Source organism: Hypanus sabinus, chromosome 3, assembly GCF_030144855.1.
Source record: "Hypanus sabinus isolate sHypSab1 chromosome 3, sHypSab1.hap1, whole genome shotgun sequence".
Classification (NCBI taxonomy): domain Eukaryota; kingdom Metazoa; phylum Chordata; class Chondrichthyes; order Myliobatiformes; family Dasyatidae; genus Hypanus; species Hypanus sabinus.
In genome coordinates this window covers 56,092,262-56,108,861 of record NC_082708.1, presented here as the reverse complement: position 1 = coordinate 56,108,861, position 16,600 = coordinate 56,092,262, and the positions used below count along the sequence as shown (strand labels likewise).

The 16,600-nt window shown below is 37.9% G+C and overlaps 1 protein-coding gene across 1 annotated transcript in view; it reads left to right on the top strand.

Moving 5' to 3' along the window:
* LOC132390902 (PC3-like endoprotease variant B) overlaps positions 1–16,600 on the top strand; it is a 786,805-nt gene that overhangs the window by 182,962 nt on the left and 587,243 nt on the right. Inside the window, exons 3-4 of the mRNA XM_059963438.1 lie at positions 10,818–10,931; positions 13,172–13,230. Of these exons, the coding sequence (XP_059819421.1) occupies positions 10,818–10,931; positions 13,172–13,230 (173 nt within the window). The remainder of the gene's footprint in view (positions 1–10,817; positions 10,932–13,171; positions 13,231–16,600) is intronic.

Here is a 16,600-nt window from a genome sequence, read left to right as displayed (position 1 = left end):
CACACACCCTGCCACCACTACTTTATCATTTCCTGTTAGCCACCTTATGTACAGACGCTCCTGTGTCTAGCGTCACTTTATGGACATACAATCAATCTACATATATAAGCTATCATATATAATTATATTTATTGTGTTTTATTTTATTATTGCATTCTTTATCTATTTTGTACAGCGTCACATCCGTAGTAACAATTATTTTGCTCTCCTTTACACTTGTGTACTGAAAATGACATTAAACAATCTTGAATGTTGAAAAACTTTTATTTTAGTGAATAATGGGAACAAATGTCCATCTCTTTAGCAAGAGATTTAAGGTTTGAGAAGGAAATAGAAGGCAGAGTTCAATCTGGTATAGAAAGATATATAAATTGATAGTAAGATTGGATTAAGAACGAGGAAGAAAAGTCATAAATAAATCTGAGATAGATTTTTAATACATTTATTTAAATGCTTAAAAATTTTATCCATACATCAAGGAGTCTCAAAAATTAAGTAGCTCCTTTTCCGGACCAGAATGGTTCATCACCATTGCATTAATAATCATTGTATCATTAAAAAGTTGCTGACACAGGTAAGCACTGGGAATAGCATTTTACAAGAATATTTAATTTGAGTTAAGTGTGTAACTCCAAGAAGATCTTAAAAACAACTGGTCAATTAAGACAAGCAGCTAGCCAACATCCAGATGGCATAAATTGACTAGTAAGTTGTTCCAATTTGTAACTTGCGAGTTGATGTAATTGTACGCATTGTAGTCTTGCAACTATTTTTCTAGCCCTATAGTTTAACTGACTTGAAAATAATATTGGATAGACATGTTAATTCAAGAGCTTATGGTTATTAAAAGGGTAAATATGAGACTGCAAAAGTACAAAGTGAAAAACTGACTTGTGTTAGCTATGGAAATACTAGAAAAGAAATCAATGTAAAGTATGCTTTGCGCCAAGAGAAAATGATTTGAACGATCCTTAATGCAAAATGTATGATTCAGAAAGGCAAAGTAAATTTGAATAGGGGAGATAAGGGTTAGAGCAAGAGCTTGAAGAAGGTAGGAGCATCCAAGTGATGAGGGGTCATGGGCATATGGAGCAGGGATGAGTGAAATGGTGACAGAAGCTACCCAGTTTCTGATGCTATTTTGTGTTCAACTTGCAGCAAACTGCTTCCCACCATCCCTCTTCTCTTACCCCCTGATATACCCAACTCTTCTTACACTATCTCCTTGTTCTGTCTCCTATTCTGCCCACACTTATGCACACCTCTGGATCTTCTCACCTTCCTTCATCTTCCACCTGTTGCTTTCCTGATCTCTGGCACTCTGCACACCAGAAGTATTGGTACAATTTATCAGTAGCTTCTTCTCATATCAAACTGGCAAGTAACACTTTCTTTCTTTATTAGAAGGCATGCAAGTCAGCATTACAACTGGTGGGCTAGTCAGACTGAAGGGTCAAATAGATTAGCATCTTACCAGTCTACCACAGGTGCAGCGGTGTGGAGGTGGGAAAACAGTAATCAGTAATGATCTTTGTGATGACAAGAGGCCATGGCCAAGCCTGGAGTAGCTATCAGTTGGAATTGGTTCCACTCCATTAATGTTCAACTTGTCTTCAGCCATGGGAAGATAGTTTCTTGGTGTGTGCAAGATGCCTGGGTAATTCCCATGATTGCTTCATCTCGTGGCACATCATTATCTTGTATTATTTAGTCATCCAAGCAGAGAATAGCACAGCAGTACAATTAGTACAGCAGCTACCTCGCAGTTTCAGCAGCCTGCATTCAGCAAACCAACGTGCTGCCCGTGTGGAGTCTGCATGCTCTCCCTGTGATTATATCCAGGAGCTATTATTTCTTCCCATATGACACAGTATTTGACACAGTAGGGTAATTGGCCACAGTAAAATGCCTGTTAAGTATCAGTGAATAGCAAATTATGACAGGGATTGACGTGAATGTGCAAATAAAACAGGAGTAATACCTGATGAGTGTAATGGGGTTGCTTAATGGTGAGTGTTTCTGGTCTGTATTTCTCTATTATTCCACTCAAAGATGGAGCCACTGTGCCCAGCTAATTGGGAATAGAGAATGTTCAATGAAAATACGGCTGCCATACCAAGATATTAAGTAGCAAGACACAGGCTCATAACAGTCAGAACCATTTGTCCAGCAGGAATGTTATGGCATGAAACTGTTTAATGGTGTTTTAAGAGAACTAGAAAACCTTCCATCCAGAGTCTGCTGATGCTGCAATGTTATGAGCATATTTTATGACAACATTGAACAACATACGTGAGCTAGTGGAACTGTGCATGGGGGGAGATAAACAGCTGACATTTTGGTCCGTGGCCCTTCATCAAGACTGCAGAGATGCTGTGTGACTGACTGAGTTCCTTCAGAATTTTGTGTGTGTTGCTCAAGATTTCCAATACCAGTAGAATCTCTTGTGTTTCTATAACAATCTTGATGTGCATGTTTCATCCTTAGCTACAGGTTGCAGCATCTGTCATACTAAATCCACCGAAGAATGCATTTATTTATTATTTCTTCCCCACCATTGACTACACTTACATGGAGTGCCACTGCAAGAAAGCACCCATCATCAAAATCCCACCATCCAGGCTATGCCTCCTTCTGTCTACTACCATTGGGCAGGAGATACAGAAACCTTATGTTCCACAACATAATACTCAGGAGCAGTTATTACTCTAGAAACATTACATTCCTGAACTGGAATGGATAACTTCACTGAAATGAATCTACCACCTACAGACTCACATCCAAGAACTCTTTACCATTAATGTCCTCAATATTATATTTTATTTGTGCAGTTTGTCTTCTTTTGAACATTGATTGCTTAAAAGCCTTTGCCTGTTTATGTATAGTTTTCATAATTTCTGTTATATTTCTTTTTTCCAGTAAATGCCTGCAAGAAAATGAATCTCAAGGTATTATACAGTAAACCCATTTCCTAATGACCTTGGGTAAGACTAGAACTAGAAGTCATAGGTTAGGGGTGAAAGGTGAAATATTTGAGGGGAACTTCTTCACTCAGACAGCGTGGAACGAGCTGTCATGGCCTCCTTGGAGATATTTATTCTTCTCATACTGGTGAACACTGCATGGGCGAATGAAGGTCCTGTGCCACGTTAATACCTAACATAGAACTTTCAAGGTACAAGGTGGTAATATTTGCTCATGTGCATGATTACTTTTCACTTTTCAATCACAACCCTTATCCAAGTAATTAGATTTTGTAAAGTAGAATTCTGTCACCAGGAAGCCTTGAAGCCCCGTTCCACCATCATTCATTATGGTATTCTGGTGACATGCAGGGCCATCTCTTCAGAATCCATTAGCTGGGTGATGGTCTAAGTCCTCCTGATTTATTTTTGCCCCACTGTTTTAATGAAGGATAAAAAAAGACGTGATGAGAATAGTGGCCTATGCTGAACAATGGCGGTGAATATTTGTGCTAATAATGAGGGAGAAGCATGAAACAAATTAATGGTGAGGTTCAGTGTTGGTAGTGACTGGATAAGTGGAGATGTAAGAAAATGATATGTTGGAGTAAAAATACTGAGGTCTTTAATTTAAAGGTGGCATCAGTATCTATATGAATATGCCCTTGTACTCAACTTTACTGAGGGTAATATGAGGGATAATTATCTATCCATTTTCTTCAATATATCAACTCCAAAGTCCATCAAATGTAGGTAGATGTCTTTAAATACCAGAGCTGAAACTAAGCATATGCATCATCATCACACCCACACTCCCTAATTATTCGGGAAACCTAGAATGAAAATGACATGAAGTGCTTGAGATAAAACAGATTTACAAACTGTGCTGCTGGGTAAAAATGGCCCACTGGAGAGCCCTTTCCCAGCGCTATCAATCCCACACTACCTACCCCCACATTTCATAACTCTCAAAGCTCAGAGCACAGATAGACACTGAAATCTAAACTTTAATATGTACTTAATAGAGGAAAAAACAGCAAGGCAAGATGTAAAAATGTTTATATAAGTATGGCCTTTAAGTTTGGGGATATTTTAAATAATTTTTCATGTAAGAATGTGAGATATAAACCAATAAATCAGTAATCTGTTTATATATTTGGAGAGTGCAATACTAGATCTCCTATTAGAGAATGAGATAGGGCAGGTGATAGAAGTATGTGTAGGGGAACACTTTGCATCTGGTGATTAGAATGCAATTATTTTAATGGTAATTATGGAAAAGAATAGGTCTGGCCCTCAGGATGAGATTCTAAATTGGAGAAAGGCCAATATTGATGGTATCAGAAAGCATTTGGCTAGTGTGGAATCGGACAGGTTGTTTAATGATAAAGGTGTCCTTGGTAACTGGGAGGCCTTCAGATTTGAAATTTTGGGAGTACTGACTGTTTCTTTCAGAATAAATGGCAAGGATAATAAGTTTAGTGAAATTAGGTTTTTGAGAGATATTGAGGCCCAGGCTAAGGAAAAATAGAGGTACATAGTAGGTAGGAACAAATAAGGTACTTGATGCATACATGAAATACAAGAGAACACTTAAAAGTAAATCAAAAGGGCTAAAAGAAGGCTTGAGGTTGCTCTAGGAGACAAGATAAAAGAGAATCCTACAGGTATATTAAGAGCAAATGGATAGTAAGGGACAAAAAGGGCCTGGAAGATCAAGGTGGTAATCTATGTATGGAGCTGAAAGAGAAGGGGGAGATACTAGATGATTTTTTTTGCATTTGTATTTACTCAGGAGATGGACATTATGCCTATAGATGAGATGTAGCAGTGAGGTAATGGACTCAAAAAAGATAAACGAGGAGGTGTATACTGTCTTGAGACAAATTAGGGTGGATAAATTAGCAGGACCTGAGAAGGTGTTCCCTTGACCATATTGGAGGCTAGCGCAAAAATTTCAGGGGCGCTAGCAGAGATATTTAACTCATTGTTATGCAGGGGTAAGGTGTCAGAGAATTGGAGGATAACCAATGTTGTTCCACTGTTTAAGAAAGGCTCTAAAAATAAAACGGGAAATTATAGACTGTTGAGCCTGGCATCAATAGTGGGAAATTTATTGGAAAGTATTCTAAGGAAACAGATGTATATGTATTTAGATGGGCAGGGTCTGATTAGGGATAGTCAACATGGTGTTGTGCATGATGAGTTGTGTCTAACTAATCTTATAGAGTTTTTTCAAGGAAAATACCAGAAAAGTTGATGAAGGGAAGGCAGTGGATGCTGTCTACAAAGACCTTAGGAATGTTTTTGTCAAAACCCCGCAAGGGAAGTTGGTCAAGAAAGTTTAGTCACTTGGCTTTCGAGATGAGGCAGTACATTGGATTAGACATTGGCTTCGTGGGACAGGTCAGAAATTGGTAGTAGATGGTTGCCTCTCTGAATGGAAGCTTGTGACTAGTGGTGTATTGCAGGAATCAGTGCTGGGTCTGTTGGCTTTTGTCATCTGTATCAATGATCTGGATAATAATGTGATAAAATGGATCAGAAAATTTGCAGATGACACCACATTTGGTGTGGTGTAGTGGACAATGAGAAAGACTGTCAAAGCTTCCAGCAGGATCTGGACCAGCTGCAAAAACGGGGCGAAAATGGTAAATGGAATATAATGCAGAAACTGTGAGGTGCTGAACCAAGGTAGATCTTACACGGTGAGTGGTAGGGCACCGAGGAGTATGGTAGAACAGAGGGATCTGGGAATACAGATCCATAATTCCTTGAAAGTGGTGTCCCAGGTAGATAGGGTCATAAAAAAATCTTTTGGCACATTGACCTTCAGAAGTCAATGTATTGAGCCTGATCTGGGGTGTTGTGTGCAGTTTTGGATACCTATCTCCAGGAAAGATGTAAATAAGATTGAAAGAGTACAGAGAAAACTTACAAGGATGTGGCTGGAACTTGGAGACCTGAGTTATATGGAAAGATTGAATTAGTTAGAACTTAATTCCCTAGAACATGGAAGGTTGAGGGGGAGATTTAACAGAGGTATACAACAATATGAGCGGTATGGATAAGATAAACACAAGCAAGCTTTTTCCACTGAAATTCGATGAGTCTACAATTAGAGGTCATGAATTAGAGGTGAAAGGTGAAATGTTTAAGGGGATCAGGAGGGAGATCTTCTCACTCAGAGGGCGGTGAGAGTATGAAATGAGCTGCCAGTGAAAGTTGTGGATGAAGGCTCTGTTTCAACATTTAAGAGAAATTTGGATAAGTATATGGATGGGAGGGGCATGGAGAGCTTTGGGCCAGATGCAGGCTCATGAGACCAGGCAGATTAATAGTTTGGCACAGAGTAGATGGGCAGAAGGTCCTGTTCTATGACTCTATGAATAAAAATTAATTTATGCAGTAAATCTAGTTAGCATTCACTAAGCATAGTAAAGAGATAAAAGTTGTGGTAGTCTACAATAATTTCGTTAGTAAACAATTTTCTAACAGATTCCTTAAGGTTGTTAAAGCCGGGTGTGGTAGTGGTGATAAGCACCGACCACCTATTAAATACTCCCATTGTTATGCATCTCAAGTTGCCTCTAACAACCAAGTCCAGCTCCTGGCCTTCACCAGTGGCCTAGCTACTGATCCTGGTGGAACTGTTTCTACTGACAGGAGAAGGGGCTAAGGTGGGTTACTGGCTCCTTAATTCCAGTTGCTTCAGGCAGATGGGGCTCACCAGCCATAGTTGGCAGCTTATCTAGGAGAAGGAAAACTCTGATCTTAAATCTCCACTGCTTTGCAGCTCATGGGGAAGGCTATAGGATTAAACCTCTCAGAAAGATCCAGAGCTGGAGTCCCTAAGGCAGTCCTACATTGAGTTCAACACTTCCTATGACAATTCCTATGACGGTGCTGATGCCAAACTGTATCGCTCTCTACTGTTCCTTTGGATTCATCAGTTCTGTGCAGGGGGTGAGCGTGGTACATGGGCAACAATTTGTTCTCCGTGTCATACTGCACTGCCTTGCACATCACACCGACAGCTGGGCTGCAACATCCATAGTCGACCCCAACCAATGGAGGGCTTCAGAAAGATTTTATTTTGTATCAAAGGAGCTTGATTAGGATTTATAATGAGACTGAGTTCGAAAAGGCTGAACCTTTTCAGCCGCTGGCTCAATAACAAGCTACATAGGGTCATTTCTGTCAGGTCGAGCAGGTCAAAGGAGCCTCAGAAGAATTGGTTCAGCTGATAGGGTATAGTTTCTGACCCTGTCTCAATGAAAACTCCACAGAGGACTGAGCCGAAGACTTCAAGAATGCAAAAGTGACCTCAGTAAACTTGCAAAGCAGTGGTGTCCAAAAGGAGAGTACAGTTATCTATATTGTCATTTGGTAGAAGATGCGTAGAAATGCAGTGTCTAAATACAGTGCGCTGAACAAGCATTTTGCCAGATGGAGTGAACATGTCACCAGTCTTGTTGTGTCTCAGATTCAAAATACACCTTCTGCTGTTTGCTGTTTGCTCCTTCCTTCATCATAGCTTGCCAAGTCACGACCTGGAACATTTACACAGCAGCTACAAAAAAAAATGAGGACAGGGAATATAACCATCTTACTCTCTTCCAGTCAGATAAAATAATAACTCAAAATACATAGTATCATTTGAAACAAGAATGACAGCTGAAATACTGTTAAGAAGAGAACTGAACACTGCCCCAAGAAATGTAAATGAAATAGCTCAAAAAAAGCATCGGATTTGTTTTTGCATTCTGCATCCCTCATGAGTGAGTTTACTAAACAATAAACTGGCTTCTGTTTTAGAAGCAGCAAACAATTTCAGAAATTATTTAAGTGCAGAAAAAGTTATGGATTAATAAATTTACTTCTATTAAGCACAATTATCAAAATACATCTCATTTGCATTATCATAAAATGTACATATTAAAATCTTTGTAAATGAACATAGCCATAGAGTAGATCGATATTCTTAAACTTTAATATATTAATGCCAGGGCTTGGCAAAGGGAAAATACCATCCATTGAGATCTTTTTTAAAGCATCATTGCTTTCACTGGATTTTGTAACATCTGGCTTTTTTTTAAACCAGTGTTATAAGTCCATCAGAGTTTATCAGTGTAATTAGCATTCTTTTCAATCCTGGAGGTAGATCGAGAGGAACCGACAATTTTAAAACTCAGTGCCGGCAAAGTATAAAGGAATACACAGCTGGCACTGAATTTTTAAAGTGCTGACACCTCCTGATCGAATATTCAGCTCTGAAAAGGATGATGGTTCTCATTAACCCTGTGGAGTACTCACTGACAGACCTGTCACTGTTGAAATGAGGGGCCCTTTACCAATCTCAGTGCAAAATATTGTATCTCTCTAGAGCAGTGGAAAAAGGATTAAAACTAAGATTTCTTCCATCAGGTAGGAGTAGGCTTAAGTAAAAAGCCTAATTTGTTTAGACCATTTATATAAAAAATACAATAATGTTAAGATTTTTATGTTATATATTAATCCAAAAATTTGTCGGACCTTTTAAAACTGTTTTTAACAAATAGTGAAATCTGACCCTATGTAGGTATTAGTTTTAAACTGATCAGTATCCGCCTGCACTTCAGATCTCAGAATGTTCTTCCCTTGGAGGGAAGAGAAGGGTGAGAGCAACGTGGACAAAACCCTAAAGGACCTTTGAATGCACAATCATTGATTAAGATACTATTGGTTGCAATATCCTGATATGCTAATGTGGATGGAGAGAAATTACTTAGCTTGGATCAGTCCTTTCTAATTAATTCAGTGCTTATTGGGACCATAAACTGAAAGCTAATAATTTTGGTGAGACCTGAAATAAAGCCAGAAGCTTGAATTCCTGCCATCAGCCCTTCATGATGAATAGGGCTAATGAACACAAGGGAGCGGTAGGAATCTGTGACCAGCTGCATCAAGGCAGGTAATACAGCTCAGATTTAATTGGGAGCAGGTATTGGTAGGCTGTATTACTTTAATTGGTAAGGAGGATTTCTAAATGGAAAGGACAAAGTATAATGGCCAAATTGTGCTGTACAATAGCACTTGGGCTGGGATTGTATGCATTCGTTAATCTGCTGAGGAATGAGGCAATTCTGAACAATTTTCTCAGTGAAACCAACTCCAGAGAGCTTGTCCCTTTTGTTCTCCCTTGGGAAAATGCAAGATTGAAACAGAAAATACCTCTATGGAGGCAATCATTTGCCACGTGTGGAAAGCGGATACAGCTGTAAACTATGAAAAAGGGATCTTTGTAGTACAATAAAGGATGGAAAAGGAGATAAAGCCAGGGATAAGAGTGGGCCTGTCACTGCTTTAGTGAAGGTATAAAGTGATGACATTTACAGTGACAATTGAGACCGTATAAAGAACTCAGTACAATTTAAAGACAGAAATTTGATATTCAAAAGACAGCCTGCCGTAATTAAAAGTGGACTTAAACTGTTAAGCAAGTCATTAATGACAGAAGGATTGTAGGAACCTCTTAAAAAGTTAATGATGCAGTTGCTATTACTCTAGGAACCATATTTTCTGTTGCAATCAACTACACCTCATTATTAGATGATAGCATAACTGTATACTTAAATAACATGTTGGTTTGTAAATAAGAGTGGCCTTTAAATGCCAGACCATTAATCTCAAGGGATCATTTAAGAAGCTTATACTGTGATGAAATCAACATGGTAATAGTTTTTATTTAAATCTCAGAAATAATGCATTGAGCTGAATCAAAAGATATTGAATTTCTTAAAGTGATGTCATTTTACTTAAATTGCAAATGTATGAAAAATGATTTTTTATTTATATGTTTATATCCACTACTGCGATGCTTACAACTGAAAAATTATATTGTAAAAAATAGAACATTATTTTCTTAATTCCATCTGTTATACTTAAGCCTTTTTAATATACAGCACTAGGATGTTAATATTGCTTAGACTTGTAACAAAATAGATTTCTCTGCTGCAATTATAATATTACAATAATCAATATAAAATTGATGGCTATGAAAAATAAATGGCACAAAAATGATTCTGTGTCTTTTCTAGGGCCCAAAAGCAGCTATGTAGGGACAACATGCAGTTGCAAACAGCAACGTCTAGGACCAGTAAAAACTGGCCCTCAGTTCTCAGAAAATGTACCCAAAAGAAACCAAATGCAACACTTTTGTCTTACTAATCTTCAGTTACACAGCAAGAGCTCGCAACCAAGGTGGTTGTGGAATCAAGAAAGCAAGCACTTAGACCCTACTGCCTGCCCCAGACACAAGATAGTTATTTTTTAGAAAGGGCTATTGAAATTCCAATGAACATGTTCAGGGAATGTCACACCTGCCTTAAGTCAAGATGCTTAAAAGGAAAATCCTCTATTTTTGACAAGGCATGTGCATTACTAAATTGGCCCTCCTCGTACATCAAAATTTGATACGGTTTATATTTTACTTTCCAGAAAGAATTGAGGAGATTCAGTGTCTCACCTGCAGCTCCCAGACACTTGTAATCACCTCTTCTCTGATTCTCTTTCTCCATACCCACACAACACACCCCCCCCAATGCACCAACATAAAGATCACCAACCCCTATCAGAACAGTGCACAGTGCTTAAGCTGCCATCATGTGATATTTTTTAAATTCCCATTGGACCTTGAAGCTGCAAGTGTTTCACTTAATCTGAAGATAATGTGGTCTGAGGTACACTTAGGAGAGTGGGTTATATCTTTGGCAAGGGTACAGCATGTCAGAAGTCTGTGTTGTAATAGTGCTCATGGTAGTCAATACCATGGTTCAATAATTCTATAATCTTCTTTACTTTGTGGTGATGTAGGTTGGAAATCTAAAAGGGTTCCACATCTTGAAGATTCAAAATCAACAAATCGGAAAGAGAATCTCAAAAAGGAGCAGAAAGCAGTTGCTGAAACAACTTTCCCAGGATTCCCAGGTGGGTTTCAAATGTTGGTAAATGCTGAAATGTGAAATGGATACCTCTGCTAACAGTTATGTTCACATTTTCAAAACAATCCTGCCTGATGCACAGCAGAGTCTTGGTGTGTTAAATGAGATTCAACTAGAGTTCTGAACCATTTTCAATCTACAAATGGCAGATTACGTGATTACAGACTAATTATCTTTTTCATGTACATTAAACCAATGCAGATCAAATCTGATCATTTTCTCTACTGTTAAAATTCTATTAAGTAATGAATTATACAACTTTTTAAATTATACTTGGAAACAAAAAAAGTATGTTATCCTATAGAGACAATGAATTGTCACATCCTTACTGTGAAAATGTAATTTGATATTTTCTTTTAATGATTTAAAATCTACAAGATTTTAAGAATTGCCCTAAATCCTGAAAATGATACGATAATTTTGTAGAAACATTTCAAATCACATAACAATATTAGAAATAATTTTGTTTTAATGTACTAATTTAAGTAACTTATGAATCAGTGGATTTATAACTAACCAGTATATTTACTTAATCTTCCTGGTTAATTTTTGTAAATTACTACCAAAGTAATGCAGCATTCTGAGAAAAATGACATTAACATGAAATCTTAACCATTTTTGAGCAGGTATCCTGTGATATACAAAGTTTCAAAAGCATTTTATGTTTTGTAAGATGTCAACCTCAGAGTATGTAATAATAAACAAACAAATGATTACATGGCAATTTTAGCTTAGCAGCAACATAAGCCATGCAGTGTATTTATGTGTGAGGTCTCCACACACTCAGGATATCCAAAGGAAAGGTTACCCTTTTTTTTCCAAAAGGAAGTTTGTGTATTTAATTTTGAATCCACCTTCAATGAATGGCATATGTGAGAACTAGCATTTTTATCGTGGGGAAAACTGGCTACTCAATTTTATAATGAGAATGCAATTTGTCATTTGAGATTGAAGTTCTGGAGGTATTATAATTGCTCAACCCTTTTGTTTTTATTTTGTAAGACAAATAATATCAGTAACTGTATTAATAACATTGACTGCCATATCCTTTTGTCAGTTTTGATGAAAGAAATAAAGTGTGCCCTAGGGTGGGTCACAAAATTATGGACCAAGTTAAAATGAAATGTGTGTCAGTGAAAAACAAACAATTTCTGAAGTAAAGTGCACTTAAATCTCAGTGCAAACAACATCTTTTATCATAGAAATATTTCACTGAATATTTCCAAAATTGCAGGGGCAAGTTGACAAATATCTAATACCAGCGGCATGTAGTTAAGGCAGGTTGGGGTAATTTCAAAGGAGATCTGAGGGGGCAAAATTTTTCCACAGAGACTGGTAGGTGCCTGGAATGCACTGCCTGGGGTGGTTGTAGAGGCAAATACATTAGAGACTTCTAAGAGACGTTCAGATAGACTCATGAATCTGAGGAAAATGGAAGGATATGGCCATTGTGTAGGCAGAGGGGATTAGTTTAGTTAGACACTTGATTACTAATTTAATTGGTTCGGCAATTACTAATTGTGAGCTGAAGGGCCTTTTCCTATGCTATACTGTTCTATGTTCTATATTCTATGTAATTAATCTTCACCAATCTAATTAGCTCATGGAATCACAGAAGACAAGCATTATACACATTTTTCCTTGAATGTTGAATGAATATAAGTAGCTGGATAAGCAGTTTTAATTTTGTTGCTTCATAAATCTATGAATATTTTCTTAGGAAGAGCAATAGAAAAGTTTCTTCTTATTTTTAAATAAAGATTATGCGAGTTAATATAAAGAGATTTAAATGAATGAATATAGTGAATGTAAGGATAATTATTGGCACAAATAATTTTATTTAAGACTAACAATGATCTTGGAGGTAAATACTAAATTAGAGTTTGTTGGTTGGTATAATTTTGGACAAGAAACACCTGTGGCAGTGTTAAGTAGAAGGACTCCTGTGTTTCAAACAGCTCTAACGTCCAAAAGTGAAGGTGCTGTCAGTGATGTTCAAATTCTCCACTTTCTGTGCTGGCACTTGAGGGTTAGTCATGATTCTACCAACTACTTAAAATTCTTCCAAAACTTCCTTTCCTTTGACACAAATCTAACAATAAGTGCCTCCAGTAAAGCTGAAATACATCCCCATTGGTTCCTGTGCTGCTGCACTGAGGGAGTGGAACTGTGGAGATAGACTGATATTTTGTAAGTTTTTTTCCATAATTATCTTTTGATGTTCAGGGACTGTATTATGCAGACCTCTCTTTCAGGGGATTAAATGGATTTGGGTACAATGCAAGGTGAGGTGATTTTTCATAGTCTGTGGACACGGTAATTTTAAAGGTTATTTGTGTTTTTGCTCTTTCCTGTTTCCTAATTTTCTTCTAAAAATGCATAATAGTTAAGAGTGAAGGATAGTATTATTTATCAGAACTTTTTCAGAAATTGTTTCATGTACCTTCAAATGTGACAGCAAGCAATGTTCATGAAAACTGGCTCAAAAGGGAAAAGATGAGATATGAAAACAAACGATTGAAATAAGACCTGGATCATTGCTGGTATACAAATGCTTTTGTGGGACTGTGTGTGTAGAAATGTGAAACTATGGGTATGTGATCCAAAGATTGAAATGACAGGCAGCAAAATTCAGCCTAGGACTTTGTGTTTTATTATTGGCTTCTATGGGTGCTGACTCAGTTCTGATATGGCATCTAATGTGCACGCTTGCTTTTGTGGTGTGAGTCATGCTGGATGTCAAATTGATGAAGAAGGCGTTATCACATGTGCAGCCAAAGACAGTCTTATACAATAACTGCACAGATTTACCATTAGTACTATTATTTTGGACCTTCATCTTCCAGCCGACATTGTTTCCATAAGCTGCAGTGTTGAGCACATGGACAGCAACTGGAATGAGATGTTACTAATGCTGTTCAAGGGACTCACAACTCCATGCCGGTAAGTTACTAATTACTGCTATGGGTATTGTTTTTGCTTTGCAGAGCTTGGTGCTTTTTGGAGCTGAAGTCAACAGAGTGTTTCTCCAGGTGGTGGAGAACTTTGTCTTGAATCCAAGGATTATGTTCAGACTAGTTGCTTCCATACATTTGTAATGATGTAGAAGTGGTAATGTATAAAGTACTGTACATCTCCTTGGAGTACAACATATTTAGGAGGCAATGGGCCGTGGTGCATTTATTCATGTCTAAGGCAGGTATGCCAGACAGTCTAGCATTTGAAGATGGATGCATTGAACTTTCCAGTCTGCTGGACCGGGGCCTACGGTCTTGTCTCATCCCATTACCACCTCTCATTGCCTTTGGAGAGGATATCTGCAGGGCTTCCTGGTCACTCTGCATAGATCATTTCTCTCCTTCCCTGAGATTTTTCAATTTGCATATCCAGCAGCCATAAATTGAACCTGAACTTGGCGCTGTCTGTGTCAAATTTGCATATTCTTCCTGAGACTGCATCCCAGTTCTGATGGATAAGTGGCTGCTGTAATCTAACCCTATTTAAATGTACATAGCAAAAGAAAGCAGAGGAATTGATCTGCAAAGTGAGCAACAAAGGTAGCAGGATTAGAGGGGCATCAGATAGGAAGGACTCCTGCCACTGCTTTGTTGGAAGCTGGCACTGACTGTATGATCAAACTTGCCTCTTTCTATGTCATAATAATTGAGAAAATTTAGCACCCAAAATTGGAAAAATGTTTACATTTGAACGTGATGTCCATTTCCCAGATCAACTCCTATTGTCAAATGTCTGCCAACATCAGCATGAAAGACAAATCACCTCTCCTGTAAGTTGTGCACGGGTACTGTAGCCTGGCTTTTAGCAGTAGCAGTCACTGAGAGGTTGGGCTGCTGCTGAGGCATGAACAATGAACAGAAAAACAGTAAAATTTCAGGTGCTTAAGATCTGAACCATAACCTGGAAATACTCAGCATTCAGATGACAGGAACAATCTTAATCTTTCAGGTCAATTATCTTGCACCAGAACAAGGAGCACCACAGTTAATCACAGAACACAGAACAGAACAGGCCCTTTGGATCACAATTTTGTGCTGAACCAATTAAATTAGTAATCAAATGGCAAATCAAACTGATCTTTTCTGCCTACATTATGTTGATATCCTTCCATTTGACTCACATTCGTGTGAACATCTAAACATCTTTCAGAAGTTCCTAATACATTTGCTTCTACCACTACATCAGACAGCACCCACCACTCTCTGTGTAAAGAGACTTACCCCACTCTCACCTTAAATGCATGCCCTCTAGTATTAGACATTTCAACCTTGTCAAAAATGCTGTCTGACTACTTTACTTATGCCTCTCATATCTTATAAATCTCTATCAGATTAGCCTGCACTGTTCCAGAGAAGACAATCCAAGTTTGTCCAACCTCTTGTTGTAGCATTTGCCCTCTAATGCAGGTAAATCTTTTCTGCAACCTCTTCAAAACCTCAGCATCCTTCCTATAGTGGAGCAATCAGAACTGAAGGCAACACTCCATATTCAGCTTAACTAGAATTTTGTAAAGCTGCAACATAGCTTTTTGACTTTTGAACTCACTACCTTGACTAATAAAGATAAGCAAGCCATATGCCTTCTTAACAACCTGTGTGGCCACTTTTAGGGAACTATGAACATGGACCCCAAGATCCCTCTGGCAATCATCATCCTTAACAGTACTCTGTTAAAGGGTTTGCCCTCAACAGTGTACTGCCTCTTATATTTGATTTACCAATGTACAACACTTCAAATGTGGCTGAGTTAAACTCCATCTGCCACTTCTCTGCCCATAACTGGAACAGACCCTAATCATGCAGTATGCTATGCACACCACCACCAATTTTCATATCATCTGTAAACCTACGGACCCACCCATCTATATTTTCATCCAGGTCATTTATATACATCACAAAGAGCAGAGGACCTGGTGCGGGTCTCTGTGAAACACCACTAATCACAGACTTCCAGTTAAAATAAGTCCCTTCAACCACAACCCTCTATCTTCTATGGGCAAACCAGTTTTGAATCCAAAAGGCCAATTCATCATGGAGTCCATGCATTTTAATATTCTAGATGAGCATTCCAAGAATCACCTTATTAAACACCTTACTACAATCCACAGTTCTTCCTTCATCAAAAACTCTTGTCATGTTGTCAGAAAATTCAATCAAGTTAGTAAAACATGAAGTGCCCTGCTCAGAGCTATGCTGACTCTTTCTAATTAGGTCATGGTTTTCCAGATGCTCATAAATCCTATCTCTAAGAATTCTCTCCAGTAATCTGAGTAGTTTGCAACAATTGTTCTGATAAACAGGTATTACCACGTTGGCCGGTTGCCTAGGTTAGTAAACTAGATCTATTAGTTCTAGTGTGTTGTGATCTTGACATGTATATTTCAAGACCCTATTTTATCTTCCAATTAAATATCAAAGTCTCTAGAGTTTGTTTTTCTTCTTCCCTTTACCATGAAACTAAGTTTGAGCATCTGTTAAGTAGAGAATATTAAAAGAAGTAAATTTTCACACTGTCACAGAAGTTTTCTTTGTATTAAATGTTATATAATGTCAAATCTAATTCTTATGATTTGTATTGTTGTTCCTTACTTGACAACCAAGCTCCTTGTCAAAATCAGACTTGGCTATGATAACTGTA